Raw genomic sequence first — 19,814 nt, forward strand, 5'->3', positions numbered from 1 at the left:
GTACGGAGAACAAGATCGACGGAAAACAGATAATGTAAAACTAAAACAAAAATGTCATCTTGGATAGCAACCAATATCTAGATAGAGCTTGAATTAGTGCGTAACAGCTTTTGTAAACAATAACTTCTCCTGATGATTTCTAGGAATTTGAGGCATGCTCTCGCAAATCAATATAACCATCAGGAAGGGGAAGTTGATTTGCGTCGGCGAGCCTACTGTGTTGCCAGACTTATAACGAATATACGTTATATACGAGTACACCGAATACAACGTATGACTCGTCTAATTTTGCATAGCATTTGCAATGTAAAATTAGACGAACTATACGTTGTATTCGGGGTACTCGTATACAACGTATATTCTTTATAATTCAGGTAACACTGTAGACTTTCTAGAAATCATCGAGAGAAGTAATTGTTTACAAAAGCTGTTACGCACTATTTTCAGCTCTGTCTAGATTACCGTCAACTTTCGCTCGTTGGGCTAAACCTGCAGCTCACTTAGTGAAAGGCTTTCGTTAGTTGGGCTGAGCTGTCAAGCTGAAAATTTGTTGAGGGATACAGCGATTGTTTATTATCATCACTATTCTTTAGCAACTATCCAAATTATACATACATGAGCCCCTCGAAAAGGAAACAGCTGTGCCAGAAATGACGTTTGACTTCGATTTAGGTGAGCTATAACTCAACTAACGGGAGCTCAACAAAAACGTAGCCCACTTAAACATAGCCCAACGAGCGAAATTTGACTCAATGTGCAAAGTTTCCTTCAAATCGGAGAGAGTCATGTCCAATCGATTTACTATTTGGCGTGGAAAGGGTACACGACGTTAGGCATTCGGTCGTTAGGCATACGGACGTTAGGCATAATGTACGATAGGCATAATGGACGTTGGCCATAAGAAACGTTAGGCATAATCTACCCGATGAATTCAAGAAAGATGATGATTGGGACCGTCTATGGATTGCTGACTTCGGTGACAATAATGTAAGAGGCTTAATTTTTGGAACTCATTGAAACTTGCGACGTCTTGGACAGGAAAAGTATTGGGTTACAGATGGTACGTTTGCCACAGTTCCTTGTTTGTTTCGGCAACTCGTCACTGTTCATGGAAGTATCGCTCCCTCACATCAGCAGACGGTTTCGCTAGTTTTCATTCTGATGACAACAAAAACAGAATCGTGGTATCGAAAAGTATGGCAGGAAATCCTGGAAGCAGCAGTTATGTTTTTTTTTTGTTGTTTAATAAAAAAAACCACAGAATTCACCATTCTTCATTTCATTACCTGTTCTTTGGCATCATATTTTATTCAACCTTAGCTGTTTTTTGTTATTGAATGAAAAATCACAGCATTCAACAGCTTTTCTTTGAGGAAAACCTTTTCTTCTTTGACAATTGCAATATGTGTGTAAGAATATATTACAGCAAATGTGTGATTTTTTAAATTCTAGATGCAATTAAATTCAAGATATAGTTCAAAACTATGCTGAGTTTTCATTGCCAGATTACTTAACCGCTATCGCTACTAATCTTGGATCTAAGTAAATATGTAGCTACGTCACTTATGATATGATAAATATTGGATTCCAAACTGTGCTTATTAAATAAACTTTGTTTCTTCAACTTGTATCATTTTTTTTTATTCAACGCTTAGCCTAACTTAACCATTGTTTACTATGCTCGAAACAGGTTTCTAGAGTTGCATATCAGCAAAATATTTTATGCCTAACGTCCATTATGCCTAACGTCCGTATGCCTAACGTATTTATGCTTAATGGGGTACACTCAGCCCACCGACTGACAAAATTTGACTGTATGTGCAAAGTTTCTTTCAAATCGGAGAGAGTCATGTCCAAACGATTTGCTATTTGGCGTGGAAATGCTCTGCGAACACAATTGCATTCCATCGATGCATTGAGCTCTTCGATGAACGACAGGCACAATGCACCCCGTGTGAAGTGCTTGCTTGCACTACTCTAGACGGTCCTGTGAGATAAAGGAATAAAAAGGAGCACTACTTCGGCCTAATCGCCTGTTTTGGGCCTATCTAGCACAAAACATCAAATATATCTTTGATTTCGGCGTGAACCTGTCAAACAAACATTTAGTATGATGCTTCTATTCAATAGCTGCAAGTGTTGAAGAACGCAAAATATGGTCTCGAAAACGAAAGGCGCACTTTAAGTGTACAAAAGGCGCACGCGAATTCACTTTTCTTTCCGTTCGATAGGTCAAAGAGAATCCCAATGGCGTTTCAATGGCTAATAGGCCCAAGGAAACCTGTAGGCTAAGTTGAGCCGCCAGAAGCAGTTTAGCATTTTCATCAATAAACAAATATTTCGCGACCCTTTATCAGAACTAACGGTACATATGGAAAGGTCAATAAATTTGGAAGCCATCTGTAATAATAACATTAAGTTTGGTGCTAAACTAGATTAAAAAAAGACTAAGTGCGGGTTGTGCTTAATAGGCCGAGAATGGGGTAGTTAACCCTACAGCAAGAGTGCGACAATCAAGTTTGCACAATAAAAAGGATCCCCCATCCCACTTACAAGGCGCCTAACCGGACTTCATTGTACATTGTTATTTTGATGATGTTGCTCTGTTATTGAAGAACATCAAGTTCCAACCGACCACCCTATCCCAAGAGCCAGTGCTGCTACGAAAAGCACAATACAGCCATGATGTACATGAATCCGGAAAAACAACGACGAGGACCATGGAAAGCGATGTTGTGCTTTAGAATACAATGCCAGAGCGTTTACTCTTCATTTTTTCAAATACCACACCCCGCTCCTTGTGCAGTGCATTTGCTACACAGACGGATTCATTTTGGGAGGGAATTTTCACTGCTAGGAGAAACATTAGCCAACGATTCAATGGCAATTAAGAACCATAATAGGCAAGAATAAGCATTGATTACAAAATGAATGATGCTCGTTGCATGATTGGGGAAAGTTGAAAATTAGTTCCCCTTCAGTGGGTGTAGGGAAAGTAGGAATCTTCAATGACACTGACTAGAAGATTTTTTATGCTTTTTAAATATTTTTCTGCGATTTCCGTTTATTGTCAAACGTTATTTCAGCACCCGTGATGGTGGGTTAACTACTTCCCGATAAAATAAAATGCTTACAATTGGAGCCCCCATCCATTCCTACAGATGCGGTTCCGGATTGTTCATGTTAGTGTCATCCGTCAGCTGAGGTGACATGTCATTGGTAGGGCGATTTTCAGCTTCCGCCAATTTGAGCAGTCCAGAAATCATCCCACGACCACGTCCCTTGTAACGACCTCTACCTCCAAATGTTCCATTGTCCGCTGCACAAATGACCTGGTTGAATGATAGCACATTAATAGTAAAATGCATGAAATCAGACAACCACTCGCACGGTCGATTAAACCAACTCAAACCTGAGTTTCGTTCACGCAAATTCACAAAAACGATTAGCCAGGAACAACTTTTCAAATGTAAGGTTTCACTCAGTCTATTAGTATACTCCTAGACGGAGTAAAATTTACGTCGATTTTCGTTTCGTTTTCGAATAGCGTAAACAATGTTACGCAGTCTATGAGTGACCTACGTTTTTGCGATTTTGAGTGAAAAACCACTCAGTTTTGAGTTGACCTCATGACCGTGCGGAGAACCTACAAAAGTGCTGTTAACGGCAGTGCAGTTTTGTAGATGACCCACTGTGGTCAGTACGAATGAGACTGCCAGGAGTAGCAGCACCAACGAAACTTTACTTCCGGAGTTCATGTTTCCCGAAAACTGCAGCGGTGTGGGCAAAAGAGATGCTTCCTTTCTAAATACAGGCAGGAGAAAAACAGACAAAATTAAACCACTTCCAGCAGTGGTGCACCTGTTGTGTGTGTGCGATAAAGCGACCTTTATTACTGCTACTGCTAGTCCAATAGTGCTGCTACGACCAGGTTTGTATCCTTGTCGTTCGTACTGATCTTGGTGACACAGATAAACACTCAAATATTTAACCCAAGCTGTGCGGAAAACCGTAGTTTATATAGTGAGCGTAAGCGTTCCGGAAACCACCGCTGCCTCAGAGAAGGGGAAAATAGACGGTGAACCAAAATACGCAAAGTACACAAGTTTAAACGAAGCATTGTTTAGCGGAGGGGGTTTTTCAGCATTAGTGAGATGAATTGTCCATTGAAAATCAAATAGCATTTTTAATAGCTTAAAATGTGTTATTTTAATGTGATTACGACTTAACTATGCGGAACAGGGCAATGGAACCTCCGTCGGAATTTAGTTTAGTTGGAATTGCTACATAGGGGAAGCAGGGTAAAAACTAGTAGTCACTGTTATGCATGGAAAAGATGAGCACTGTAAGAAATTGAAATCCAAACACCTAGTTCACCAACCCGAGTACTTTTGAAAGATATATATTATGGTTAAACTAGGGGAAATGGCTCTAATTTTGGCATATGGATCTAAGATTGGGTTCATCGCTAAAAATCTGCTATTTATCAATTTTATCTAGATGAACGCTTCATTAGGACGGTACTAATGGATATTTTTGGTCGCTATTGAAAATTTAGTCGATTACTGAATTTATGTATGGGCCCAAATTAGTGACAATGCATCCATTTCCCCTATCTATTCAAAATCTACATAAATTTTATGGTGATCCTATACAGTGGCCTCAGACTTCAGACCTCCCTTCCCTATAATCTTGAGGCAAATATAAAATTGTATAAATCTAGATAGAGCTAGAGTTTGGTTTGCATGTGCGTTAGACTGGCCCACATTTATATGGGGGAAATTTTTTATCATTTTTTGATGTAGGACTATGTCTTTGATTTCTATATGGGGGTACACTTTGTAAACACCGAAATAGAACATGTAACAAATTAAGAAAGATTTTGAACGTTAATAACTAAATCGATCAGAAATATGGCTACACATCGATAACAATGCTGGGGCCTCCCTTAGCTCAGTCGGTAAAGGCGCAGCTACAAAACAAGACCATGCTGGAGGTGGCTGGGTTCAATTCCCGGTCCGGTCTAGTAATTTTTCGGGTTGGAAAATTTCTCGACTTCCCTGGGCATAGAAGCATGATTGGACTTGCCACATAATTATGCTAATGCAAAAATGGTACAGGCATGGAAAGCTCTCAATTAACAACTGTGGAAGTGCATCTAGAACACTAAGTTGAGAGCACGCAATAAGCTAATATGCGATATGCAATAAGCTTGAAATGCGAAGATGAAGAAGAAGATCGATAACAATGCTTCCAAATGTTGATTTTCAACAATAAACTGTTGAAAAACTGGTAAATGTCCAGCATTGTCCAAAAGCGTCGAATTAACTAACGAATCCATCAATTACCTGCACGCATATGCTGCTTCCCCAGCACAGCCGTCAGAGAGTAGTAAGTAGACGAAACAAGTTGAAGTGACATTCGCCTCCGATCCTCGGGCGCGTGCGAATAGGGAGGATGGAATTGCGTAATATTTTGCACACTCATCGCCATACTCAGAACCACACGCTTCCAACGACCACACCACTGTGTGGTGGTGTTCGGTCGTCGAAATTAGTAGCAGCAGTAGCAGTGCTTTCGGCGTGTGGCGTTGCAAATTGTTCTCCAGTAACAAAGAAAGACTGCCTGCAAGCAGCGAGCTGCAGATCCCACATAAGCAACCATCAAAGGAGGAAGAAGCTGCACCGCTATGCTATGGATCGGAATCAGTAGCTCTTCGTGAGTCGCTGCGGGTCGGTCATCTATGCCAAGCGTATCACCCTCGCTCCAAACGACAGCCTCATCCGTGTTGAACACCCAGCTCAGAATTACTCAACCATCACTACAAAACGGTCCTTTTCAGAGCCACCAAAAATTTGTTAAAGAGTATTATTTGGACATTGGTCAAGGTCATCAGTTCCCGCAAGCAGCTAACCTCAACCTGTCTATAGAAAGTGTGGAATTGTAGGCCTGAATATATTGGTGCAATTAGTTTTTCCTCGGCTTTCATTCCGCACGATTCGTTTCTTTCGTTTAATCAATCACCCTTGTAGTGACGTCGAAAAGATTGTTTAAGTCGGTGCTTACATATGAAATTTAATGTTGATTATAGAATTTTTTGTATGTTATCAAAATTTATGAATGGTCTGCCACTAAATGTTGAGATAATTTACTGATTATTGAATTATCACACTGTATACCATGAAAAAGCAGCCTGTGTGTGAGTTTTTCCCTGTTTTCAAGTAAGAAGTTATCCTAAAAAACGAATCGCCAGCTGGTATTTCCCAGCGACTTTAAAAATAAATAAAATCAAACAAAATCATCATGCAGAACTGGTTAGGATTTGTTTTACTTAATATTTCACAAAATTGCTTTCGAGTATTAAGACATCATCTCCCGCAAAGTTTACATTTTTCCCTCTACCAACACATACACCAGGGCTAGATAGATCTCCACAGGATCTATAGAATCCACGCAATTGATGATTTTGTCAAGCTTCTGCATTCATGTTCCATCAGATGTCACTGCTGTTGTTTGCGGTGACATCTATCGGAAACTAGACATAATCTGTTTTCTTATAATTTTTCACAGAGGACACTGCAGTGCAAAAAATGTCTGATACCTCTATATATATATATATAGATTATTATTCGAAGTCCCTCCTTTTTTACACATTGTGCACACAAAATAGCTCACCCCTCACAGCATTTCCCGCCAAATGTTATGTATGGGGCGGGGCGTAAAGTATCTTTTGCGCAGAATATGTAAAAAATGGGACTTCAAATGTTAAAACAAATGCATATACCAGTACCAGACATGTTTTGTAGTGTTAGGTACTCTATTTTGTAATCTGTGAAAGGGAAATCACATATCGAGTGTCAACAAAATACATGGCATGTTGAGAGATTGAGGTCTTGAGAGCAAATTTTCTCTCTCAAATTTGATTTTTTTGGCTCTCTGGGAGCTGGTAGTAAGTTAGGTAAAACTGTAAGGGGAAAAATCATTTTTTTTAATTGTAGCTTGTTTAGCTATAATTTCCGGGAAAAAACTGAACTACAAAGTCCCTGATTATTTTTTTTAGGATGTTGTTCACTTTTTTGACCTGAATATGCAGCGAAATCGAATTATTCCCACTTCTCTCAATTTCTATATGGGGATTTTTATCACTTCCTACCAGCGGAACAGTGCCATCTCTGTGGAAAATGGTCGAACAAAATGATTAATTTCAAAAAAACCAAAATGCACAGCATTACGAAAAGAGGTCAGGTTTCGACCAATAGCAGATAGATTTTAATTCTAAACAAGCCAAACGCTTGGAAATTTATCTAACAATCTGCTAAAATGAACACTTATTTATTTTTAAATAGGTCACTATTGAAAAATACCAAATGTCCAACTGTTGCAATGGTGATCAAAATTATCACCGAATGTCTGAAAACAGCGCATTCCCTAACACAGACTTAAAAATCGAATTCGATGCGGTCCCACTGAACGGTGCTCATTCAATCACCGTAAGTGGTGGTGTCCAGTCCAGCAGCAGCAGCAGCAGGAGTGCTTTCAACAACAAAAACGAAAGGCTGCCTGCAAGCAGCGAGCTGCAGAGCTCATATGAGCAACCATAGAGAAGGAGGAAGAAGTCCCACCGCTAGGCTAGGATCGGAATCAGTAGCTCGTCGTGCTCAGCTCACCATTACTCAACCATCACTGCAAAACTGTCCTTTTCAGGACCACCATAAATTTGTTAAGAGTATTATTTGGACATTTGTCAAGGTCATCAGCTAGCTATCAAGGCTCAACCTGGCCTCTATAGAAGGTGTGGAATTTTAGGCCCGAATGTATTGGTGAGATTAATCATCGTCCGACCATTTTCCAGAACACGCTGGTAGGAAGTGTTAAAAATCCATATAGAATTTGAGAGAAGTGGGAATAATTCGCTTCGGGTGTATATTTAGTCCCCAGAAAGCCAATAAAATTAAATTTGCGAGAAAATTAGCTCTCACGATTTCAATCTCTCGAAGTCCCTCCTTTTTTACATATTCACATTCATATAATTCGGGAGGAAATCCTGTGAAGGGTGAATTGAATTCACTTTAATACCAAAATGCACAAAACTTAAAAATTCATACATAACAAAAAATTCAAAATACACTTTAAGTCGGGTGGATGAATCAAAAATACTCAAGCTGACAGTCCCTTGGATTCTCTTCATCAATTTTCTCTTTGAAATAAATACTACAAATTTGATACGCTTACAAATAAAAAACGGAAAGAGTTAAGATAATTGATGATTGATCAATTAAAAGAACTAAATGTTCACATTTGTCCGTCCACTAGCGGTCCTACGTCAAGTTTCCGTTTGTGCCCCTAGGCACAGACCCTTCTACTTTTTTTTCAACGGGCCAGCCCCTAGATTTGTGCCATTAGGTTAGAAAATCACTCTCTGAAAATTTCAGCTCATTTGATGTAACACGAGCTGGCGCTATTTATTTAAAGTTTATGTGAGGATATTGGTTGATATGCATGGAGAAATAATATTTCTTCGCTAATTCGTGCATATAACTGGTTCAGCAAACTTGAATAAGCTCAGAATTTCAACAACGTTGCTAAAACTATATGGAACAACTTTGCTGATTCAATGGATTATTATATCAATATATCAATGAAACAGTCATCGGTCGTCATTTAAAAACAGTGCAACTATGTTCTGTCAATCTAAATGAAACTTTTATTGGCTCTGTTGTCTTTTGAATCTTAGCTATAACGGCCTCTTATCTGATTTTTATCTCTCAATCTATGAAATAAACACCAAACCTATGTTTGAACGAAATTTCTAGAACAATATGAGAAACATCATGCCGTAGACTACACATTTTTATATCATCGAGTAGTGGTAGTTTGCGAGGGTCACTCGGCGGGGCACGTAGGCCTTCTTGCGGGATTTCTGGGTTTCTCTGGACATCAAAATCACAAGATTTCGCCACCTCCGAACCTTTAGTTTGGCCCTCCTTGGATGCATACGAGCCCTCCGAGGTTGGAGAATACCCAGAAGTCAACGCTAACATAAACCCTGTGCAGGTACGTTATCAATATGGCCATTACACTAAAAATTTACACGCCACACACACAAAGTTCAACCCGAATTAGAAAAGATGAATTAAATTGAATTAAAGTTAAAGTTCATTCACATGAAATTACCTTCTGTTCTGATTTATGCTACGAACCATTCCCAAGGTAAATGCTTTCCGTTCACTTCAGCTTACTTTCGTTTACGTTCACCTCGCTTTTCGTTCTCCTAGTACGTTCACACCTTTAGCGTCGTATGACCGACTGGAAACGGGATTTTTTGTTAAAGTTTAGGAAGCTCTGTCGACGTAAGTATCAACCGTTCGAAGAATCCCCTGAGGACTCAATATTTGCTCTTTAGAGCATAGTCGGGCAATTCAACACGACCAGTAGTCTCTTTGATCTCGAGAGAGGCGCATAAGCTACTGCATTTTAGAAACCTTCTCTTCAAGCGAATTCGACGGACGGTTACAATTCTCGAACTTTTCCCTTAATACGACCCATCAAGCGGCGCACAACGGTCTCGTCCACTGTTTTAGCGATTTTATCCCACCAATTTTTCATTTGAGCTGCCGTTTCGATCACTGTACTTAAGGTTTCTTCTTAATAATTACCCAGTAAATTTCAATGGGCCTGAACTAGGGAAAATTGGGCGGATTTAGGGTTTTCGGAACAAACTGGACTCCGTTGTTATTGTACCATTGTTGTAATTCCCGGCTGTAGTGTCATCGGACCATGATATGACTGGATGAAGGGCAGGATTCGCTTCAGGAGACAGTCGGTTTTGTAAACCTCCTAGTTCATCATTTTCTCATTGACGAGAACCTTTGTCTTTTGGCCGCAGCTGAAAATTCCCTGCCAGATCATATATTTCCATGCGAATTTATCATCGAGCCTTTGCCTCGTAAAATGTTAGTCCTGGAAGCTGTCCGAAGCCAGCTTTGACATAAGTTTCATCATCCATAATTATTAGACTGATGAAAAAATTGAAATTTTCGCTCCACAGTGCTCTAACGGTTAGAAAAAAGGGTCCTGATAATCAACCCAAAATTTGAACTCATTTAGTCAGAACCTGACTTGGCACAAACCATTTGAATTTTTTTTTTGGAAATTACTATAGGGAAAATATAATTTCGGTTCATATCTATCTCAAAATTCACCAGTTCACTCTACTTTAGAAAATGATAACTGCGCTTGTTGAAAATTTTCTCAGCTACAAGTTTGTTCCAGACTACTTTCGATCAAATTTAAGGAACAATAATTATTAATTATTCAAGCTACTGATGTCTCATGAAAACTGTTCAGCAGGCAACATTGGTATTTATGGCGCGTAGGATAGAGGACAAAAATTATGGCTACTATGTCAAACTGCAGTTGCCCACAATACAGTTGCTTAAACTTGCCATAATATTAAAGGGTGATACGGTCAAAATTTGGTCAAGGGAAAACGCGTGTAAATCGGTGAAATCATTTATTTAAAAAATCAAATTAAATTTCTTTTTCAAATTCAATTAGTATAAAATTCAGGAAAAATATTCAGTTAGGCTTCCGCTTTTCCAAATCCGAATTGCCGGGCCTTACGCTTGACCCCTGCCATCAGATTTTGTACAGCCACCTTGTCCACCTTCTTCGCCGCAGAAAGCCAGTTTGCCTTGAACTGCTGCTCGCCCTTAGCAGTTTTTTTTTGGTCTTCTTTAGGTTCCGCTTGACAATAGCCCAGTATTTCTCAATTGGGCGGAGCTCTGGCGTGTTGGGAGGGTTCTTGTCCTTGGGAACCACCTGCACGTTGTTGGCGGCGTACCACTCCATGGCCTTTTTACCGTAATGGCAAGATGCCAAATCCGGCCAAAACAGTACGGAACAACCGTGTTTCTTCAGGAAAGGCAGCAGACGTTTATTCAAACACTCTTTCACGTAAATTTCTTGGTTGACAGTCCCGGAAGCTATGAAAATGCTGCTTTTCAAGCCACAGGTACAGATGGCTTGCCAAACCAGATATTTCTTTGTGAACTTTGACAGTTTCATGTGCTTGAAAACATCTGCTACCTTTCCCCTTCCTTTTGCCGTATAAAACTCCTGTCCCGGAAGCTGCTTGTAGTCGGCTTTGACGTAGGTTTCGTCGTCCATTACCACGCAGTCAAACTTCGTCAGCATCGTCGTGTACAGCCTCCGGGATCGCGCTTTGGCCGTCGTATTTTGTTTATCATCGCGGAGTCACTACCTTCTTGTAAGTCGATAGTCCGGCTCGTTTTTTGGCTCGATGCACGGTTGTAGACGATAGACCCAGCTTATTTGCGGCATCTCGGAGAGAGAGGTTAGGGTTTCGCTTGAAACTACCGGCAACTCGTCTCAGCGGCTTCCGGTTTTCGATTTCCCCCCGATCCAGACTTCCTGGCTGTCGACAAACGTTCCTCAAACACTTTAATTACATTTGTAACGGTTGATTTGGCAACTTTTAGCGATTTTGCCAACTTTGCGTGCGAGTAGCTCGGATTTTCGCGATGCGCGAGCAAAATTTTGATACGCTGCTCTTCTTGCTTGGACGGCATTTTGACAACTGAAGAGTGAATTCCAAAATCAAAATAGGAGCAACTTTCTACACACACACACCTTCAAAATGAGGGGTGTTCAGGTTTTTTAAATGCAAAATTGAAAGAAATACGTCAAGTTGATATTGACCAAATTTTGACCGTATCACCCTTTATCAATCTCTTAAACAATTAGAAACCTATTTAATTTGAAGATTGGCTGAAAAACGATTTTCCGCAAAGTTGTAGCTGATACAAATTCCCATGAGAATAGCAATAGAACTTGCTAACAGTACAATATGGAAAAAGGCTAGAAGACAATGAACAAAAAGTTTGGTTTTCCCATAGTAATTCCCATATAAACTTCAAATTATTTGTGCCAAGTCAGTTTATTATCAAATGAGTGTGAACTTTCGGAGGCTAATCAGGACCCGATAAGAAGCCGTTTGATCACTAGGAGCGAAAATTTCAAATTTTACTAATACTTATGGATGATGAAACTCATGTTAAGGCTGGCTTCGGACAGCTTCCAGGACTAACATTTCTCTCTAATAAGTATGCACCCACTGGAATTGGTCAGCAAGCTGTCATACAGCTTTTGAGCACGGGTTCAAGCTACGGTATTCTGCTCGAGTGATCGATTTAGTTGCCTACTGGTGCGGTATGCCTGTAAGCCTTCGCTAGTGAATTCGCTGCACTGTATGACGGGAGGCATCATGCTTTTTACTCAAATCGCAATCATTTGTTCTCGAATTGCTGCTGCAATGGAGCAGTTCCACACCAAATGACGAATCGAAAAAAACACGGATTTGTATTTGGATCTTGTACCTTAACATTTCTTAATATATTCTATCACGTAAATGTAATTTCTGATCGCGATGACATCTGAGGCAAAATAGTAGAGAAAAGTTTATTTTTGGGAAAAATACACGCGGTTATTTTTTTTTAAATTTTTAGTGAAAGTTCAAAAATGTGATCAAAAGTTTTCGTTTTATGATTTTTGTCTATTTTAAAGGGTCCATAGTTTTGTATACTCGGAAATTTTAAATTTTTCATAAGTTTTTTTTTGTATTTATAAAAAAAATAGAAAAGGACCATTAAGATTAGAATTACAAAAAATATAATATCGTCTTTATTTGTCCTAAAAATTCAGAATTTCGGTAAACAACATTGTCTCAGATACTATTTTGATCAGAAGTAACGTTCATGTGCTATAAAATATTTTAAAAAATGTCACAGACGCTATTTAAAAAAAATCCAAAATACTCGAATTTTCTGCAAAAATGCGAATGATTACCAAAACAAACATTTATGCACTGAAACTGCTTAATTATGCGCTGCTCTCACATTGCCTTTTGTTACCCGTGACCTCAATCGTACGTGATCTATTGTTCATGAGCATTCCTGACATTGCTGAAAATTATGATAGCATCTAGTGTATTAGAATGCTTCGATTAATCATGAACTCTTGATCGCTGGTAATGCTTGTGAATATTTGAGGTGAACAAGAGGTGAACGCCTTTGCTTTTTCACATTTATATCGCTGTGAATCAACTGAGAATTGTTGAGGGAATTTTTATCTGTACTTGTAACCAGTTCGAATTTGTTTGCTAATCTGGTTAAGATCCCAAGTATCAATTTAGTAACCATTTGGCATCCACTCCGATTTATGATGGTTTTATAACGGCAATGAACTAACCTGTCGGATCCGATAGCTCTGCCGACATGAAGTTTAGGTTTCACCAACCTTTATGGCTCCATAGGGATGACGGGCTTAATGATCAGGCCTTTCTTCACACGCGTCGTACAGTTAAGGTACACATTACTTGAAACACATTACGCGAAACACATTTATTTACGATTACTTTAACATCTATTTATTACTACTTAATCCTAATCATAAGTGTAAAACTATATATGGTTCCCCGATCGAACCGTTTTCACCGGCGAATTGATAGCCACTAGCTTCATCTCCCAGCGACGATCAGGTTGAGCTGCCGTTCGATGTATTTGGGGTTCGTAAGTTCGATCCCGCTCCGATGAACAGATCGATCTCTCGGCCACGATCTCGATAAGAGATAACGGACGATTATCCTCTCCCGCAGGCCGATCGTAACTCACCACCACATAGCCTATGTGTGTTTGGTAGATGTTGCTGAGATGACCACACCATAAACAACGAGCTCCTGCCTATCTGTCCTGGATATAGTGCAGTTGTAGCCAACGACACAAAGAATAGTGGACTGTACGTAGAGACGATGACCATTCCAGGGATGTAGTGCGAGGGGTTCAAGGTGATTTCCAACATCCTCACCCACCCAGAAATAACTGCATTTCTGAAAAGAAAGATTAAAGGTTTCCTCTTGGACAGGGACAGGACGGGATAGGGTACACGGGTAATTGATCCTTTAGGCAGTTGGTTGATGTTCTTCGATGTCTGCTGAAGATGGCAAGATGCATATTTTCTCCACCGGTCTTGTCAGGACACCTCCTGTTGTCTTCAAAGTTACCACACGCACAATGCCGTCCACTCCAGGGTGGATTTCTTGGATTCTGCCCATTTTCCAACGTAAAGGGGGTTGATTGTCATCCTTGATGATCACAAGTTTGCCAGTCGCGATTTCTACTGGCGGGTGCCAGCGTTTCACGCGTCCTTGCAGTTGCGACAGATACTCCTTCCTCCACCTGGCCCAGAAGTCTTGCAGTTCTGGAGGTCAGGCTCGGGGATAGACTGCAAGGAAGCTCCTACCAGAAAGTGCGCCGGAGTTAATGGCTCTAAATCACTGGGATCATCGGAGCAGGTTGTGATTGGTCTTGAATTCAAGCACCCTTCGACCTGAACGAGTAAGGTATTCATATCCTCCGGGGTGGTTGGATTATCTCCTAAAACTCTTGGTGGTGCTTGGCGGAGCGGACAGCCGCCTCCCAAAGGCCGCCGAAATGTGGCGCACTTGGAGGACTAAAATGCCAATGCATCCCTTCCTCTGCGCAGAAATGTGACACCTGTTCGTGATGGTCCTTGTCCTTTAGTAGCCGAAGAATCTCTTGGAGCTTATTGCGAGCTCCGACAAAATTGGTGCCATTGTCGGAATATAGGGCGGTGCACCGTCCCCGCCGTGCGATAAATCTCCGAAGCGCTTGCAAAAACCTGTCCGTAGAGAGGTCGGAAACCAATTCCATATGCACGGCCTTCGTGCACATACACACGAATATGGCGACGTAGGCCTTTACCGCTGCCCGTCGTGGAACTGGTCGCAAATAAACAGGTCCAAAATAGTCCACGCCTGTTTTCACGAATGGACGAGATGCTGTTACCCGAACCGCTGGTAGTTCTCCCATGAACTGGTGTATTGCTGTGGGTCTCGCTCGAAAACATCTCTGGCATTTATGTACCGTCTGCCTTGTCATGTCTCTTCCACGAAGTGGCCAGAATCGAAGCCTCACGACACTCAGAAGCAGCTGTGGTCCTGCATGAAGCAGCCGTTCGTGATAGTGCCGTAGAACGAGTCGTGTGAAATGATGATGAGCTGGGAGTACCATGGGGTGTTTAGTTTCGTACGATTCCTGTGAGTGCTCTAATCGTCCACCAACTCGAAGGAGATTGTCCTTCGAAATCATGGGATGAAACCATCGTAACGGGGATTGTCCTGACACGTATTCTCCCCTTGCTAGCGCCTTCCATTCCTTCGAAAATGCCTTCCGTTGAACAAGACGAACTAGTACCTGTTCTGAACAGCGTAGCTCGGCGGTAGTAAGAAATCCTGACGTACGTTCCTCCCTTGGCGTGCGTAATAGCTTCATGAAACGTAGCAAGATTGCAGTTCGGCGAATCAAATCCGAATAAGACGAAAATTTCTCGATGTACCACTCGATGAACTCTACCTCTGGAGAGGCTATGACTGCAACTGCCGTGCGACGCATTTCCTCGTTTCCTTTTTCACAATTCCAGTTGGTAGGAGCTTCGGGCCATTGATCGCGATCCTGCGCCAACCAACTAGGGCCATGCCACCAAATATTGTTGCAGAGAACATCTTGAGGTAGGATTCCTCGGGAGATCTGGTCCGCCGGGTTGTGTACTCCTGGGACGTGCCGCCATTCTCCTTGTTCCGTTATAATCTGGATTTTTGCCACCCTGTTGGCAATGAAATTACTCCAAGTTGTTGGTGTGGCCTGGATCCAACGCAGCACGCAGGTCGAATCCGTCCAAAAGAAGGCTGGTGCCGATAATTTGATGGAACGTTTTACCTTCTCGTACAGTTGAGTCACGAGTAGTGCCCCGCAAAGCTCCAACCTCGGGATTGTCTGGCACTTTAGAGGTGCAACTCTGGATTTGGACGTCAACAGGTGTATAGCGACCTTCCCCTCTGAGTCCTGACTCCTTATGTACAGGCACCCACCATATGCTTTCTCTGAGGCGTCAGAAAAGCAATGAATTTCCACTGTAACTGCATCGGGAAGAATGACACAGCGTTTGACCCTAACTTCGTTGAGCAGAGGTAATTGTAGGTGAAATTTGCACCAATTCTCACCCACCGTCGTTGGCAGTGGATCATCCCAATCCAGCTTGCTCCCATCCTTATTTTGCAACGTCCACAGGAGCTGCATAAACAGTTTAGCGGTTGTGATAACAGCTCCGACCAGCCCCAATGGATCAAAAAGAGTTGCTATTATCGACAGAACACGGCGTTTAGAGAGTCTTAACGTTGAGTCCAATACTGGAATGTTGAATTGGAACCGGAAAGCGTCTGCCTGAAGCATCCATGTCAGACCCAGCGTTTTCACCGAGGGGTTCGGATCCAGATTAATTCCATTTGTATCGGGAATTGCCAAATTTTCTTCCGCAACACCTTCCAGAACGGCCGGGCGATTTGACGCCCACTTTCTTAGCCGGAATCCACCACTGCTCATCATTTCGTCCAACTGCTTCCTGAGTTCTACCGCTTCCTTGACATTATTTGATCCTGTTATCACGTCGTCCATGTACGTATCCTCTGTTGTTGCCTTGGCCGCCAACGGGAATCGTCCTTCTTCATCCATCGCCAATTGCTTTAGCGTACGTGTGGCCAGAAACGGTGCCGATTTTGTCCCGTAGGTGACCGTGTTGAGCTCAAATGTAGCCACTTCTTCCGCAGGTGAAGAACGAAAGAGTATAGACTGCAAGGGAGCGTCTTCTGGAGTGATGTTGACTTGCTCGAACATTCTCTCGACATCCGCTACGAGCATTATCTGCTTGGTTCTGCAGCGTAGGATAATTGCTCGTATATCGTCCTGTATTACTGGCCCCGTTAGTAACACGTCATTGAGGGAGACACCCGACGATGTCTTGCATGAAGCGTCGAAGACGACGCGGACCTTGGTGGTGGTGCTTGCCTCTTTCACCACCGGATGATGCGGGAGATAGCATCGCTTGACCGAATCATGAGAGGTTCCTTCCACCCTCGTCATGTGCCCCGTTTGCAGATATTTGTCCATGAATGATATATATTTCTCCTTCAGGTCAGCGTCCCTTGCCAACCTTCTTTCCGTACCTAGTAGTCGACGAAAGGCAATGTCCCTTGACTCGCCTAACTGTGTGACTGATCCTTCCCGTTTTGGCAGAGACACAGTATATCGCCCATCCGTTGCACGCTTTACTGTTTGTACGTAGATCTCCTCGCAGCGAGCCTCTTCCCGGGAATAGTTGTGTGCTGCTTCAATCTCTTCGCAAGTCCAGAACCGTGCGACGAGAGCCTCCAACTCCTCAGACGTTGAAATGTTGCAGTTGACATGTAGTGGCTGACAGGATGTAGATAACCCACCGCTCACCACCCATCCGAATACCGATTCGTTCAATGCCGGTAGCTGGTCGCCGAGAGTCATTCTCCGTCCCGTTACGAAGAAATCGAAGAAGGCTTCTATGCCGAGAACCATGTCCACACCCTTGGACACAAAGAACGAAGGATCTGCCAACTGAACGTTTTGTGGAACCGTCCACCCTTGAGCTCGGATCGATGTCGTTGGTAAGTTTACAGTCACTTTCGGAAGGACGAGGAAACCCAATTCCCGCGAAAATTCAGAGACCCGTGATCGTATCGTAACCTGAATACGCTGTTTCACCCTTGTCGTTGTCTGACCGATGCCGGTTACTGATACATCGACTCGTTTTCGATCCACCTTTAAACGCTGACTTAATCGTTCGGTAATAAAATTACTCTCTGAGCCCGAATCCAGCAGAGCGCGAGCTGGTATGAGGTTACCATCATCATCCTCGACGATCAGAACCACAGTAGCTAGTAGTATTTGTGATCCGATGTCATGCGCTGTATTAGACACTGAAATCTGAGCTGCCACCTGGGAGGATGACGAAGACGTTTGAGCATCGTTGGAAGCGGACGAGTTTCTGTCCTTCGCAGTATCCGAAGCTTTCGAGTTACCATCCCTTTCGCGTTTAAAGCAGACCATAGAGTGATGCCTTCCCTTACAATTGCGGCACGAGAATTTGGATTGACAATCCTTAGCAAGATGGCCCGACCTTAGACAGTTACGACAAAGCGAATGAGTGCGGAGAAATGCGTCTCGTTCCGATACCGATAGTCGCTGGAAAGTTCCACATTGATACAGTAGATGATTCGCTGAACACGCTACGCACCGCCCCCCAGACGATTGTATCGTACCGTAGCTTGTTTTCACCATCGGTTTCGGTTTGGCTGACCCTTGTGGTGGACCGACACCCTTGTTGTCCACCGCCTTAGATGGTAGAGAATCCAACACCTGGACACGACGATGCAGGAAATCCGAGAGCCCTTTCAGTGTGTCCTTCTCCTGGGTCGATGAGAACTCCTCCCATCCTCTGCACGTTGCTGGATCCAGACGCGTTGTAAGGAGGTTCATCAGAAGGAGATCCTTGTATTCTTCCGGTTGTACAAGCTTGTCGAGAGTTTGAACGATCCTTTCGAAACTTTCCAGCAGAATATGCAAGTCAGTGGCCGACTCCTTCGAGATACTAGGCAGCTTGAACAGCGATTGTACTTGGCGCTTCTTCAGTAACTTACTGTCGTTATATCGCTTCAACAGAGTATCCCAAGCGATCTGATAATTGGCTTTGGTCATCTGCAGCGAATCGATTATACTTCTAGGTTCTCCCTGAAGGCAGCCCTTCAAATAGTGGAACTTTTCAACTTCCGGTAGTTCGGTTTTCCAGTGGATCAGGGAAGTGAAAAGATCCCGGAAGCTAAGCCACTCATCAATATCCCCATTGAACGTCTGTAGTCTTATTTGAGGAAGGCGTACATGACCAGAAGCGCCCTGACCTGTTGACTCTGATGAATGAATGGATTGATCGTGTACCGATGGTCCAGATTTCACCTTGATCTTGTCGACGAGGAATGACTTAACTCGGTAATAACTGTCGCTGAACTGTTTCCGTTCCTTCTCGTAGGCGTCGCTGTCTTCCGGGAAGTCTTCATGAGATCTAATCCCGATTAGGATTTCGCTGAACCTTTCCCATAGTTCGTCGAGTTTCTGCAAGCGTACCTCCACCTCTGTAATCGAAACACCTTCCTTAAAGCCGTCCGCGAACTGTAGGATGTCGTTGAAGCATGACTGTGTGTCCTTCAGCATCATCTTCAGTGCCCTGAGGGATGGCGGTTTCTTGCCGACTTGCATAGTGGTTGTTCGTCACACACGAGAAGAGAAGACAGTAGCGGTGTAGTATGCTGCGATTGATCCTAGCTTCGCCAGGCATATACTATTCTGTATTTTACCTGGTCGAAAATAATGTTGTTCCCAAATGCGAAAACAAACGATGAAATTAGCCACCAGTCGCAGCAGCTCACATGTGACGTCACGCCTCGTTTCAGTAAGGGATCAATGGAGTCGAAAGGAAATTCAGGATGTAATATCAAGAGAACCTTGGCCCCGACTGGCCATATACTGTTGTGCCTCACCTGGAGAAACAAGCAGTAGTACTCTTCTCGGAAATTAAACCATCAAATCGGAAACCAGGAAATATTTTGCTCACTGAATACGGGCCTCAATCAATCGACTCAATTTACAGTGTGTGAGTAATGGATATGGATACGATCGAAGAGGAAAAAACATAAATCACCAACGTGTAATCTCTGAGCCTAGCTTCGGCTGACATATACTATATTCTACACTGACCTGGAGAAACATAGTTCGATGCTCCCTCTTCGTTATGCGTACTCCGAAATCCACAGATGAGTTAAGGATGCTTCGGTGAACGTTCAGGGTAGAAAAATTCCA

At 42.5% G+C, this 19,814-nt stretch overlaps 1 protein-coding gene across 1 annotated transcript; it reads right to left on the minus strand.

The window, feature by feature from the left end:
* Nucleotides 1–3,155: 3,155 nt before the first annotated feature.
* Nucleotides 3,156–19,214, minus strand: LOC135713157 (uncharacterized). Its single transcript, XM_065236271.1, has 2 exons — nucleotides 16,104–19,214; nucleotides 3,156–3,332 (listed from the first exon to the last, which is right to left on the minus strand). The coding sequence occupies exons 1-2, from the start codon at nucleotides 19,212–19,214 to the stop codon at nucleotides 3,156–3,158; spliced, it is 3,288 nt and encodes a 1,095-aa protein (XP_065092343.1).
* Nucleotides 19,215–19,814: the final 600 nt, after the last annotated feature.

This window comes from Ochlerotatus camptorhynchus, unplaced genomic scaffold, assembly GCF_037179485.1.
Source record: "Ochlerotatus camptorhynchus isolate MF236.1 unplaced genomic scaffold, CSIRO-AGI_Acam_v1.1 ptg000539l, whole genome shotgun sequence".
NCBI classification, from domain to species: Eukaryota; Metazoa; Arthropoda; class Insecta; order Diptera; family Culicidae; genus Ochlerotatus; species Ochlerotatus camptorhynchus.